Source organism: Tauraco erythrolophus, chromosome 8, assembly GCF_009769465.1.
Source record: "Tauraco erythrolophus isolate bTauEry1 chromosome 8, bTauEry1.pri, whole genome shotgun sequence".
NCBI lineage: Eukaryota > Metazoa > Chordata > Aves > Musophagiformes > Musophagidae > Tauraco > Tauraco erythrolophus.
In genome coordinates this window covers 13000656-13015563 of record NC_141472.1, presented here as the reverse complement: position 1 = coordinate 13015563, position 14908 = coordinate 13000656, and the positions used below count along the sequence as shown (strand labels likewise).

The window sequence follows — 14908 nt, the reverse complement described above, 5'->3', positions numbered from 1 at the left end:
CAGCTCAGCGCTTGTCAAACAAGAAATTTAGTCTCCATTAACCAAAGGCCTGAATTTAAGGCAAACTTGTTAAACTGCATCAAACACTGTTGGGGATCCTCACATTCACTACTTAATTAGGTTGATCTTAATTAACTTTCAAATCTAGGCCATTTTAGCTGTCCACATATGTTTAACACCATTCAACCACTGTGGAACTGAATTCAGGTTTTTTCTCAGGGTACAAACCAAGTCACAACACACCAGCTGAGTCACAGTAGCTGCGCGTGCTCACGCTGTAGCCCTTCAGAAACATGACATCTGACACTTTAACACAAATCTCTCTCCTTGAGGTTTAAATGTAGGCTCTGCCTTGTGGCTGCGGCGGGCCGGGGGCACCTGCAGCATTAGTTCAGCTCATGGAAAAAGGAGAATTTGATCAAGTCTGTCAGATGAATAGAGAAATGGCCCCATAACTGCACATGCGATGAAATGATGTATATGCTCTGTCAAGCAAATTCAGCTGGGGATTGCTTTATCCACACTGAAACAAGTCTCTTTTCTGTAGCATTGGTTTTTGGTTTACCTCCTTCCCCCGGGAAGGCCATGAAGGCCACACTGCAGTAGCCTCATGGGCTCACATGTGGGACCTCACACGTTTATCACATGGAGATGTTCTCAGTCTCAGAGTGAAAATGGTTAAACGCAGCTGTGGCAGCTCATAATTTGTGTATGTGTGTCTCATGCACTCAAGGGTGCCTCAAGCATTAGGAGAATAACCTTCATCATTTTCTGAGGTGCACCAGCCCTGCCTGCAAGGATGGGCACAGCCTCTGCCCATGCTGCACAGCCCAAGGGAGCAGTCTGAGCACAAACTTGCATGGACCAGAAGGACAAACCAGCAAAGTAGGGGCTTCAAGGCAAATATTTTCTAAACAATTCAGTTGTCCTTCTGCTGCAGCACCTGAAGTTGTTATGGAAAAGGCTTCGTTATCCCCTTCATACAGCACTTTAAAGGATTTTTAACCCAGTGACCAGGCACGCTGCAGTGCCTGAAGTTAATGATAAAATAGAAGAAAATGTCAAGTGCCTTTGCCTCTTAAAACCAAGCAAGCAGAGCTGGCGAAGTCCTCTGGAGAGACCTGGCACACTCATTGAAAACCCTCCCATGATCACTTTGCTCAGTGTTTGCTGATGTCCCGGGCAGTGCCAGGAGCACGCAGCTCAACAGGAACCTTTCGCCAGCAGAGCCAGAGGCAAGGCAGAGGACTGGGCACAGCAGCAACAACAGGCGTGTGGCTCCTTGGGGAAGCCTCTGCTCGCCCTGGCCAAAAGCAACAGCTGAGAAGGATGAACCTGCACCAGCACGGCCAAAAAAATTTGTTTACTTAAAAACCATTGTGAACCATGAGCTGGAAGAAGCTGGATAAACAAAATCAGCAGAGATGGTGAGATGCAGCCTCATAGCAAGGACTGTGCTGTACGTCTTCCAGCCGGGCACAGCATGGACATGTTGGCCTGAGTCAAGGTGCGAACGCAGCCAGTGTAGCCTGGCTCGCAGCACACCGTTGCCAATGCGAAGCCCTTCCTAAGGACGTCCTACCTGTGGCTGGAGAAGGGAAGTGCTTTGGTTGCAGGGAACCTTGGGTTTTCAGTGCTCCCCCCCTTCAGCACAAAACTCTCGCCATCAGCAGCGGTACACAGGCAATTTCACTGAAGCAAAGGGAGTTGCTCAGCCCCCATGGATTCTGCTGAATTGCAACCTGTGCTTATGCTGTGCAGATCAGGGTTTCCAGGTAGAACAATTTCTAGGAAAAAAAGTACCTCTGATCTCTTGTCTTAAATAAGGGGCTCAGACACCATCATATGAAGGGATGAGTAAAATTCTGTAACTGAAGCATTTTGGTCAACTTTCCATATGAGCATCAGCACAGCACAAGAGAAGATGTCTTTGTGGCTTCCACGGAGAGGACAGTAGAGGCTCTCCCAAATGCTGAAAGCAGTTCAGGTGCTGGAAGCAGCTCTAAATCCCTTTCACATGACAAGTGAAACCCCTGAAATTTCTTGTATAACCTATATTCTTTTCCTTCTTACAAGAAAATTCATTGACCCAAAAGAAGGATTACTAACTGAAAGACATTAGATGTAGGCTACCAGGCAGAAATCCTTACTAATCTTGGCTAATCTTATGTCTGCTTAAATTCTGCTTTCAAAAATTTCAGTTCAATCAGTTACAAAGCAAACTACATTCAAAAGACTGATGTCATTAATTATCTTTATCCCTCATCACGTCTCTCTCATCTGTCTTAAAGAAAAGCTTAACCCTCCAGTTAAAAGTTTTCCTTGGATTTAGCGGTTCATGGGGGACAGGGAGTCGTGGCCTGCACGAGGAAGGTGAGGGCTGCATTGTGTTCCCAGGGAGAAGTTTGGTTCCCCGCTCTGCCACAGACCTCTGGTCCCCGTTAGCTGATCCCCTGCACTTTCCGTCCCCACATCCCTTGTGCCCAGTGAGGACATGCCGCCTGGCCTGAGGGACGCGGGAAGCAGCAGTACTGCAGGGTGCAATAGCATTAAAACAAAGTCAGTCCCGGGCCCCGCCATGGCGGGATGCGGACGCTCTGCTGCGCTTCGTGCTGCGCCGCTCCGGCAGACGTAACCACGCAGGCCATGGCACTAAATCCCCATCTGATGTCTCAGCCGCTCTGGATGCCGTTGGAGGCAATTTTCTGTCCGGCCACCCGTTTTAATGGGACGTGCAGTTAAACAGATTCATCCTTTCAGTTTCACTCTGCAGAGCCTTCACTCTCCAGCCACTGCCGCTCCCATCCCGGGAATTACAGTGCTCTCTGTGTTTCTCTCTTGCAGGCAGGCACATTGCTCAGAGAAGCATCTCTTGCCAAGAAAAGCTTATAATCTAGAAAGACACCTGCTCAGCTTTCGTTCTTTGAACTCCCTACAATCAATTTGCCTTTCCCAGGAGAAGGTGCAACTGTTTCCCGTGCAGGAGGAAATAGAGGATTCATGAGGTGCTATAAAAGCACGGCCAGTCCCAGGGAAAAGGTTAATTCGCCTCACTGAGGGGAATGAAACCTGTCGTGCAGAGGCAGCAGAGACACCCTAGGATCCCCGATGGTGACCTTCCAAGTTTTATCATGCCGTCCTTGGGCCTGCTTCAGTCCCTTGAAGATTATCTTCACGTTCCTGTCAGGCCAGGTCGCAGTCTTAGTACCATATGAAACAAGACGTGGCACTTTACCTTCCTGACAGGTCTCCATTTCCTCCCTACGGCTTTGCTCCCACCAGAAGTGCTGCCCTGCTTGGGACGGGGGTGTCTGGCCTTTGCCACAGGAGATTCACTTGGCTGGTCACCTGGTGGTGGTGCCACGGCCCACCTCAGAGTCCGATGGCTGAAGCAGTGAGCACGAGGTCTGCGGAGCCAAAAACCACCTTTTCTCGTTGTCCTTTAGTTTTTGCAGATGTAAGGGTTCAAACCATTTTGTATCACAAAACATTTCTCAGTAAACACCAGCAGCAGCATCTGCCCCTACATCTTTACAGGGTCACCCGAATCCCCACAACCCCACCATCGTCTATCTTGGATGTTCTTGGTCAAAGAATGCAAAACATGACCAAAGAGATATGTCACTCGGCCCTGTACAAGCATGCACCTTGTGATGGACTGTCTCAGCTAGCTGTCTTTTATGCAGATAAAGGTTTGGTTTCTCTTCAAGAGTTTCTGCTACAAGTACTTGCAGGAAACATCATGAAGCAGCACTGTTAGGATAAAACTAAATCCTTTCCTAAAGCACACTGCTAAAACAGGTGGGACAAAGGGCTGCCTAAAAATACCTATTTCAACACTGACAACAGAGAGCGTCACTGCCCAGGAAAACCTGCGGTGCAGGAGACGGCGGGCAGCCTCATGCAGAGGAGCTGCTACAGGCAGTGACGAGCACTGCTGTCCCCAGGAGCCCACCCTGGTCTCCTCATCAGGCTGAGACGCTGCTAATTGCACAGCTTGTCCGAGCAGGAGCCCCTTGGCCCCCTTGCAGGGAGCTCCTGGAGGTTGGAGGGTATGGCGCAGGGGTGTGCCAAGCCTCTCCGGGAAGTGGCTCAGAGCACCGTCTGTGTCCCATTTGCCTTCTAGGAAAAGGCAGGTCTCACCACTAACTGTTGCCTTGGGTACTAGGAACACACGAGCTGTTTTTTCTCGCTGAGTAGCTGAGATCCAGAGGCCCCAGCACGTAAGGCTACCCAATAAAAATTCCTCACCAGGCCTAAGGTTCTTTCCCATGCACATGGTTACTAAATACTATTTAGTTAATTTTCACATCCAATTCATATAAATAATGGGAGGAATCAAAACTGGTGCCATTCTGTCTTCATTAATGCTGTCGTCTGACTCCACATCGGAGACTTTCATCTGTCCTTAATTTGTTGCCTGGTAGAAACATTTTTCCTGTGGACATTTGTGTTCATTTGATGTTAATTATGACCTTTAAGCATTAAAAAAAAATAAAATCCCCTGGCAACAGCTTCTACGCAGAAAGAGAGAGTTACAGACCATGGTGTCAGTTTTCGCATAACATATCAACTCAAGACCTGGGACAGACAATTCCAACCGATTCACAGCTGCAGGTTTAACGCAATCACTTTGCTAAGAAATATCAAGTTAGAATCAATAACATCACCAAAAAAATTATCCTCTTCTACAGAACTGACACACTCCAGCACGAGCAAGAAGCATTGCACTTGGTAGTACCATTCAATGACATTAATTCTCTGTACTCCTCGTAGCTCTTCTAATACATCCCATGATGGGAGAACACCACCGGAATAAAAGTCGCAATATTTTCAAAGCTCCCAGTTGCAGGGGCCAAGCAAGTAAGTCATCACGAGAAACACAAGTATTAAATAGCAAACAATTTAGATGGAAGTCTACATGTGGTTTTCTGTATCACATCGAAGAGGTCAACTGTGCCAACAGACAGTGCCCAACTCACTCACAAAGAGCTTGAGGTAACACCTCTGTCTCAGCACGTCAGCTGGCAGGCAAAGCAGCGCGGATGAGATGCCAAGACTGCTCCTGGAGAGCTCTCCCTGCTCAGCCCTGCCATGCTGCCCCAGGCGCTGGGCTCTGTAGATGGCCTCGGCCCACGGAAAAGCAAAACAATCAATATGGCACAGGTCCGGCAGAGTATGGCAATGCTGGAAGTCTTCACAGCTCCTGTTCCCCAGATACACGTGGGTTCGCTGATCCCCTCAGCCTGCTGGGTTGCAGGTGGCCACTCGCACACATCCTGCCTCTGCTCGGACCCTCCATACCGCAGCAGGCTCTCCAGAAACACAGGATCAGCTTCTGCTTGCCGTAAGGGACACGTGCCTTGCAGCAAGATCTAGCCAACCTCCAGCACAGTTTGCAAACCTGAGCCAATCTCATGGAGTTGGTGTTTTGGGTTTACTCTGATGACAATTCTTCAACTCTGCACTCCATCACTTCCAAAAAGTAGCATCTGGCTACTTACAGACAAGAACCGGATGAAGAGGAGTCACAGCACAACAGGTGAAAGCACAGTTTGGCTTTGGTGGGAGCTGAGCCCACTCATGCTGCAGTTGGTCTGAGCTTCCGAAAACCAGCCTCACCAGGCGGTCTCTGAGCAAGCAGCCCCACTGCGAGCTACTGCCAGTCCAGGGCAGCCCCAAGCATCCCGGAGAAGGCTCCCTGTGGCCCCGAGCCAGGTGCCCACTGCTCCTGCACAAGCCGAGCTGCACAAAGGCACTGCACAAATAACTTCCTTCTGGCTGCTTGGACTCCATAAAACCCAGAGATCACTGAGGTTGCAAAGGAAAGGAGCAAACTGGATTTCCTCCAGCGCTGAGGGGGAAGTGGTGGCGTGGCTCAGCTGAAGCTGCCCTGGCTTTGGAAACACCTGTGTGGGAAGGCTGCTGCCAACCAGCACAGCACAGCTGAATTCGGGCCCAAAAACGTCGAATGCAAAGGTAGGAAGGACAGTCCATCAACACTAGCAAGCAACGGACTTGCCAATACCAATATGTTCTTCAATGCTTTGTTTCTCCCTCTCCAGCATGCTCCAATTTCTTCACTTTTCACCTCAGGAGAACCCAGCTACAAAATGCAGCAGCGACCGATGCTTTGGCCTATTTGCTTTGCGCAGGAGGGAGCAGCAGTGCCGCTCGCCCTCGCCCCTGCGCGTAGCACGCTAACGCAGCCACCACGAAGCTGCAAAACTCCCACTGCGCTTTGCTGCCAGTACCCTTCTCCACCCATCAGCGTCATAAATAATCCCAGCAGCTCCTGCTGTCTGAATCGTAATTTGCATCTTGTTTCTAATTGTATTATGCGTAGCTGGTCCATCAGACCCTATCTGAGGAAGCATACAAATAATTCATCTTGTGTTCCTCCACTCTCCCCATATGTGCTTTCCAGACAAGCCAGATTAATACCCATCTTTGTCTACTTCTAATCTCATCTCTATCTTGTACACCTAGTATCTTATTTAGCTGCATTTTCAGCTGCCATCCAAAATTAATGCTTCACCCGGCATATTCAATCTCTTCCTGTATTCTAAACTCTTGATTGAATTAACTTCAGAGACCGAGGATTAATGATAGGCATTCAATCAGGTTGACTTTGAGAACTAATACTTTTGGGTCAACAGAGATGATCAGTTTTGTCTTACAAAAACCAACACCTGATACATTATAGCAAGCAGAAATATCTACAGTGCTCTTGGTGGCACGCCCTATCACTGAAGCACATCAATTCTGCGATTTTGCATGCCAGAGTCAAATGAGGTGATTTAATGAGGTGTCACTCAAAACTGACTGACATCTGCAGCCAGAAACCGTGTTGAAAAGTACTCCTACCTGCCAGGCCACGGCAACACGCTGCTCGTGTCCCATATCCCCAGCACCGCAGCCCCAGCTGCCGCAAACCCACCCAGCTCCAGGAGGGCTCCTGCTGGTGGGAACGCCTCTGTGTCCCCAGGCTGTGGCCATGGACTCTCCTGTCCCCTGAGGCTTTCCTCCACAGCCACACTAACCCATGGGTCAGGGATGGGACTGATCCCCACGGCCACCATGCCCCAGCCCTTGCTGAGGTCTGTGCAAACTTCTGGTGGAAACCAACCCCACTGCTTGCCAACCCACTCCCAGCCCTTCACTCCCGCTGCAGGGAGGGTGATGGCCCTTCCTGGGGGCCTCAGCCAGCACGCACCCACACAGACCCCCACAACCCAGCACCCCTATGACACGCGACCAGTCACCTCCTCTCCATGCTCACCTACTTCTGGACTCAAGTATCCCATTTTCTTCCCAACCCTGCTATGTTCATGTCTGAATAAATGAATGAGTCCCTGCTGAGCAGTTGAACAGGGAAAACACTTCTAGCACCAGCGATAACTCAAACTCGCCTTCGCAATTACTCGTTTTTCTTCCAGTTTCCAGAGCAGAGCAGTGGTGGACTGTGCACAGCAAACAGCTGTCAAACGTAACATTGACCCCTGCTCATGCATGGTCTGCCGAGATTTTGGTTTCTGCGCGTTTTCTTGAAATTACTCCATAAATATTTTCTGCAGAACATCAACTATTTCAAATAATCAAAGAGAGCAGAAAATCCTCATTTAAAGCATGACCCGTTTGATCAGGGGCACGTTCACGCGGTACTCTCTGTTGCAGAGGAACAGCTGGTGGGAAAGCGCTTGCATCACGTTTCTGGCCTGGCCGCTCACATCTCGGTTACTGAACTTACATGTTCCTCAACACTAATTTCAGATGGAAACATTTTTTTTTCAGAGACCTGTTGTGGAAAGCCAATGCAAGACTGCTCAGCCAGAGCCTGCGCAAAGGCAACCCAAAGAGATCGTGCCAGAATAGCTTCCAACGGTGCTCACCCACTTCGTGCCTGGGGAGCGCATCCCGGCAGTACTCACCAGCTGCCCGGGAAACACATCGTCTGAGACAATATTACAGGGATAATATTATGGAAACGTTTGGCTTTTCATGCCTGCCCAGGGCAGTCAGAGGGGCTGACAAGGGAGGGCGTGTGGGTGCCTGGTGTTTGCTCCAGTCCTAAGTGCACGCTTGCTGTGGGTCCGAGCATGCTGGTCCTGGCTCGTATCGCAGCAGCAGATGATGTACACATTCAATAAATCTGAGATTTATTTCTTGTAAAGTGTGGTGCTTTGCAGGAAAAGGGTGATTCTGAAGGATGAAAACATCCAGGCACAGTGAATGCGACCCACTCACCTTCTTGTTTTCTGAAGCTTCCTGAGTTAGTTCCCTGCGCAAGGCTGCTGTTTATTGCTATAGAAGTGGGAGGGAGGCCAAGGGGGCTACGACCTAATGTGTTAGTCTGAACAGATAGATGGAAGAGACGGATTATTACACAGGAAAGCTCTCACCGTGCATGCAATTATCTGATAACCATCTATTTTGGAAGACGAATCTTGGAAAGAGGAACATGCAAAACTCTCACCTTGTTTGCAATGGGAAGCTGTGTTATCCCTTTAAAAACAGGGAATAAAATGCATGAAAAACAATAGGGGCAGCAGCAGAACAGCATGGTGCTTTAACCCGTGCTGAGCTCAGGAGGAGTGAGAAGGGGTCAGTCCTGCTGGTCACACCAGCACGTGAAAGTCGGTAAAAACTGTTCCTGCTGATTTAAGACTAATCACATGCGTGAACGGCTGGACTAATTCAGCCTCATTTCGTGTGCTTCATGGCTGGATTCCTTCATGTCCATAAGATGCAAAATCCAAGTGAAACCTCTGCATCCACTCTTTCTCTCATGGGCCATGGTGTCCACTGCATGGGCAGACGTCACGCTGCAGTCTCCTGCCCCAGGGAAGGTGCTGCTGGGGCCTCTCTGAGCCACCTGCCCTGTCTTTGCTTGGGAAAGCTGCAGGAACTCAACACCTTGGAGGCGGCTGCCCCACTGCCATGCCTGACCAAAGGTGCGGTGTGGTGAGGGCCAGATATATGGGCATGCGGATAACAGAGTCCCGAGTGATGGAGGAACCGATGCCCTTGGGAGAGGGGAGCAGGTCACAGCTCTCCTCTCCTCTCCCATGCTGGCTTACCTGCACCCAGTGGCAGTGGGAGGGCTTGGCAGACACTGGAGTTACAGGACAGTCCAAACACAGCACCAGGATGTTCTCTCGAGAGCACCAGCACACTCCAAGGGGTTTCAGAAATGTGTAACCTAATCTGTGCCTGGGAAGGAAAACATCATCAGTCTAATCTTACAGATGAGAGAATGACACCAGGAAAATTAACACTGTGAAGATGTAGGACTCGGTGGCAGAGCTGGAATGAGAACTCCGGAAGATTCACTCCTGTACTCACTCTGGCAGACACCTCTCCACATTGGTCCAGTCGCTGAGAGCTTCTGATTTCTACTTGCTAAAACACACTGTAAACAACTGCAAAAACTCATAACCCTTTCCTAACATCACTTCCCCAGAAGCGATATGGATAAAGTTCACCCATTGAGGTGGGACATCAGGCAAATTGTACCAGCACAGGGCCCTGAGAAGGTGGTTGTGCCACTGCAAGAAGCCAGGCATATCACGAAACACTCCCCGAGAGGCCAGGCAGTCAGTCCCCCTGTGTTGCTACTCTTGATGCTGGATATCATTTTTTCACGTGTTCTCCTTCAAGGCTGAATTTTTATTATGCTGACTGCCACTTTATCATCTCCTTCCACTCCCGGTGACTTCAAAGGGGAACGGAGGAAGGTCAGATGAGCTTTTGCTGCCAGCCCTCTCTCTGTGTGAGAGGGACAGTGGAGCTGCTCCAGCCACAGGCGCCAGTGCCAGGAGCAGCCCCCACTGCCTGCGGCAACCCAGGGTGCCCAAGGTTTTCTACTCCCTGCATGCTGGCACAGAAAGTCATGCAGCGTGACCTTGGCACAGGATGCGACACAAACACTAAACATGGTGTGAAAGGTGGGTGCGTGCGTGCTATGGGATTTCCATTCAGCCACTATCTTCCGGTTCTGCAAATACAGACAAAGCAAGAGCTATGTGGTACCCTTTCCCACATGAGCAGAGAAGGCAAGCCCTTCTCTGTGTAATTTTATGCTCATTTGTTTATAACATCAGAGGAGGAAGGAGGACTAGAAGGGTTTTTTGCCAGCAGTTCCCGTACAGACATTAGGATAGCCTTTCGAATTGAGAAAATCAAGCTATTTCTAGGTTTAAACGAGGCACCAAGAAGGAAGACACTCACCCTTCCTGAAGCAACCCCTCTCCCTTCTGAGAGAGATGCTTTCCCAAAGGGTGATCCGTCATGATCGGTGGTGCTAGGTTAAAAGTTTCTATCCACCCTCCCTGTAAATACTGAAGGCCTAGTGCTGTTTTTCATATAAACATAACCCATGATGAAATCTGGAAGGTAACCCAGGCAGGCAAAACATGAACATGCACACTTACACCATTGGTCTGGGCTTCATGCCTTGCCTGAAACACAAAAGACGCTCCTCTCCAGACCTCAGTGGAAGCTGAATATTCACTCATAACACAATGGAGAGATAAACAGAGGATTTAGGGCTGGATCTGAACAAGTATGGTGAGTTTTACTGAAATGGTATTTAAGGCATTTGAGTTATAACCGTGGCAATAATACAGCTCCTAGTAGAGCAGAACCTTCTCTCAAGCAACTTACTCACTCTAACCCACCTTTATCCAAGTCTCACTGTTTACCTTCTGCGTTAAATCACTTTAAAAACATGGGTCAAAGTTGTTTCATAGCTTTACTCTCTCAGTAATGTGCAACATGAACATAATAGTGTTATTAAGAAGTCAAAAATAACTTAACACAATAGCTATATCAGATTCTCCAATGGTCAAACTTTCAGCAATTACTTCTTGTTAAGTTCAGAAAATTAGCATATTTGTTAATCAAATTAATTTAAAAAGTAGCTTTTCAAAATAAAAGCAATGCTTTAAATAAATATAGTCTTTTTTATAACCATAAAACACTTAGTCCTGTTAAAGGTAACACAAATACTACACTCAAGCACAGTACTTAAACGATTGAAATGAATGCTCTGAGCATACATGAGCTGGACACGGGAGGGATGAGGACGCATTGCTTCATTTCATTCTCCATCTTCCTTCTACAGAGGCAACAAAGAGGCATCTGATTCTCAGAACTACCCTAAACATACGACCTGTCAGGGTGTTTCTAACCACTGGTACCCTGTATTTTCCCCCAAGCCATTTCTCGACACTGCCTCTGTCACAGTGCTGCAACCTTGCTTCAAATTTCTAGCACAGCATGATCTTAACCACAACGCAAGGCCAGATCCTGCTTGCTTCAGCCAACTGACTTCAACATCTAAGCGAGAGGCGGCGAGCAAGGCCTGACCCCTCGCACCTCTTGCAGTAAAGCTCACAGTTTGTGAAATCTGTAAAACCTTCCTTCCAACACTGGCACCACGGCGTGTTTCAGAACGGCCTGGAGCTCACCTTCAGAGTCCAACATCACTGAAGGTACTCACGGCTCTCCTCCTAACTGTGGGGCTGACTACCCATGCTCATTACTACGTGAGTCAACACCTGTCAGCAAAGGCTGTGGCTGTTCTGCAGATCGACAAGGTAGCAGTGATTTACTGGAATGAAATAAACCAGGTAGTTCTTACGTTAGCAGGTGCTATCTGGGTGTATCCTGGAGAGCGGTTTGCTAAAATTCAGTGAAACGGACACCTCGAATCTAATCGTAATCTATCCAGCAACTCTGACCGTTTTAATATCTTGTTTGCTCAGTTTGAATTGTTCATTAAAAATTATGTTCAAGATCTGCAGCAAACCACTGTTTCTGCCTGCACAAAAACAGCTGTGGGTGATATTTGTTGTACGTTGTTTGTTTGTTTAAACAGCGTAACAGTAACGTACTATAAGTTAAATGATAAAAGCTGGAGAGTAAAATAAAGCACAAAGCTGATACAAGTACTCTCTATTTGTTTTGATCTTCAGAATGAACAGGCCTATTCAAAGATGACAAAGGAATAAATTAGCAAATGGATAATGTAATGCATGAACGGGCGTCTACAGGATTTGCACGTGCGCGCACACGCACGCCTTTGCATACAGACAGCTCGGCTTCGTTACAAATCTCACTACCGGAGTCTAACTTCGATAAATTAGCTGCATTAAAATACTGACGTCGTGAGGATTTTAATACTATCAACACCCTGCAGAGGGCATTCCTGTGTGAATTTTTAAATGCTTTAAAAAAATAGTTTAGAGTTATTGAAATCTGTGACAAACGCGACAGTTCTGCCTCCCCTCACAGCCTCCCGTTCTCATCTCCGGTATCCTTCTCCTGTATTGCCTCCAGGCACCGTTTTGACTTGGCGTCCGCATGCCCACTTCCAGTTTTGCTCAGTCCACATGACAGGCACGCCAGCTGGATCTGCTTCATGTTCTCCAGGGCTTCGATCTTGGCGTTCTTCAGGAGATCCCCTTGGCCCTGAGGAGGTACAGACAGACACACAGGAGAGAGTCAGGGACCGTACACATCGCTCAGGACTGAAAGCAGCAATGCTGCTCTTGTGTCGCTGTCGTACCGTTCGGCACCGTAGAACAGGTCCCAGGTCCTGTCTCACATCCCCTCTGCCCCTGTGAATGCCAGCCCCTGGAGAAGGGACTGAAGCCCCTTCCGCAGCCTGGCACTCTGCTCAGGGAGGAAGGCAGCAGCCAGCAAGGTGGCAGGGTGAGTGGCACAGGCACCAGCCTCCCCCGCTTCCAGGTCACCCCTGGGAGGTAATTTGGGCCTGTCCTTAAGGAGCACATGGAGGAAGGCATCCCCTCTTCCACAGTCAACGGGGAGGACCTGCCGGGGATGGGGCAGTGACAGCACGCAGTATCCCCCTCCCCGTGCCACTGCTCCACCCTTGCACCCTGGCATCAGGTCCCACACGGCAATGGCTGCGTGTCCCCAGCCGGGGGTCCCCTGTGAGCTCCGAGACCCTGGGAACCCAGCCCTCCTCGCAGCCCAGCCTCAAGCCCTCCTTCAGCAGAGGCAAGCCCAGCCGCACGCCTGCACGAAACAGCGTCCCGTAGCGCTGCAGTGAATCCGTCTGAACCACTGTGCTTGGGGTCTTTGGGCAGGCCAACGGGAACGAGAGGCTTCATGAGCAAAGGCTGCTTCTGGGTCTTCTCAGAGCATGTAAAGGTGAGGTGACTAACAGGATGTCAATCCAATTTGTAACTGCGTCAGGAAAAATGCGTTACATGAAATTTATATTAAGGAGTTGGTGCTTAGAAATGCCAAAATGAATATTTATGCAATATCTATATCTCGAGTGCCCCAAAGTGACAGGATTCTGTCAAATAGGATACAAATAATTAAAAGCCAGGAGACGCACCTGGTTATTAAAATTCAGTATCACTAAGAACTTGAGCTGCTCTTCACCTAACATCACCCAAAGTATAGCTTAAAGTACACCGCTCGCTGCGGCTGGTTACACGCATATCCAGGAAGAACGGCTCTGCTGACTGCAATGGCACATTTGCCTCCCTGCAGCCCAACCTGACCTCCTGTGAGCCACAGATGCTTTGCGGGGCCTCAGAGGAGACGACAGATACCTCAGCAGGATCTGGGGCCCATGGGAGGGGCGACCGATCACCCACCACCCTGTGGTGTCCAAAACAAACCAGAGGTACTTGAGGAGCCACAGCATGAGACCGTCCAGTCGTGGGAGCATCTCTCCGCTCTGCCCTTCCCCAGAGCTGAGAAGACAGATTTATCCCTTGCTGATGAGCACAGCTCCCTTTCGCCAGTGCCTGGCACCGGGCTTGCACCACCCGAGCCCCCATAAACAATGTTCACAATGAAGAACAATGGTGGCTTGCAAGTCCCGCAGCGCTGGTAAACACCACATGGGAAACCACATCAGGCAGGGATGGACGCGATTGCCTCAGCTCCTGGTGACAGGAATTCGTCCCTGCTGAACAATGCAAAGGGCTACGAAGACGCCAGGAATCCTATTCCATGCGAGAATAACAAAAAGCACTGGGACAGCGTGAAGGGCTCCATGCTATCTGGTGTGAAGCTCCTTTGCAGAGATTTGTATCTCGGCAGCATGACAGCTATGGGAATACACAAACAGCTTGGGATCCAGCGAGCAGACATGGGAAGAAAAAACAAAGCAAGAGCAAATTTACGCAGCACATATTTCACATAGCTGTGATCTCGCTCTTAGGACAGAGGTTGAGCTCATGGTGAAAGGCGGTGGGCAGGAATCCAGGAGCTGCCTCGAGCACCCAGCGCGCCCCGGTCTCCCTCCCTGTCTGCGAAACCGCACGAGAATTGTGCCGGTGTTGTCGCAACAGGGACAACACAACACAGCACAGGCAGAGAGATCCAACAGCGGTGTCATTAATGACGTGTAATGTTATCAAAAAGGGTGCTAGGTTCTTCACTACACAAATGCAGTTTTAAACCATCTGGTTTAAGGGTGAAATAGATGCGGCTGCAGCAGGGCTGCTCCTTTTTCTTATCACGTGCACAGGACTGAGAACACCAAAGGCTGCACCAACATGCAAACAAAATCAGTGCGGTGACGCTTCGCAGCCTTAACTTCTCTAAGTCAAAACCTGGCACTATGTGTTCATGCACAAGAACAGAAAAATCTCTCAGCACTAGAAACGACTCAAAACAGACATCCCTACAGCGCCAAGAACAACTAAGCCCACAACCTGGGAGAGCCAGTGCAACAGAGAGGTAAAATGATGATGATGAAGGCCCAGGACCCTGAAGCACCTGGTTGGGGCATCTGGGGCAAGACTTCTCAGAGCTCATCCTCTGCTGTGGCACGGCAGGCGTCTCCCCGGGCCACAGGAACAAGCCCCATGCCGTGCACAGGGGAGGAGGAGCAGCACACCCCGTCATGCACCAGCAC

At 49.4% G+C, this 14908-nt stretch overlaps 1 protein-coding gene across 1 annotated transcript in view; it reads right to left on the bottom strand.

Annotated features, from left to right (window-relative positions):
• Positions 1-12291: 12291 nt before the first annotated feature.
• Positions 12292-14908, bottom strand: part of PLCL1 (phospholipase C like 1 (inactive)) — a 198522-nt gene continuing 195905 nt past the window's right edge. Inside the window, exon 6 of the mRNA XM_086615744.1 lies at positions 12292-12474. Within this exon, the coding sequence (XP_086471870.1) occupies positions 12292-12474 (183 nt within the window). The remainder of the gene's footprint in view (positions 12475-14908) is intronic.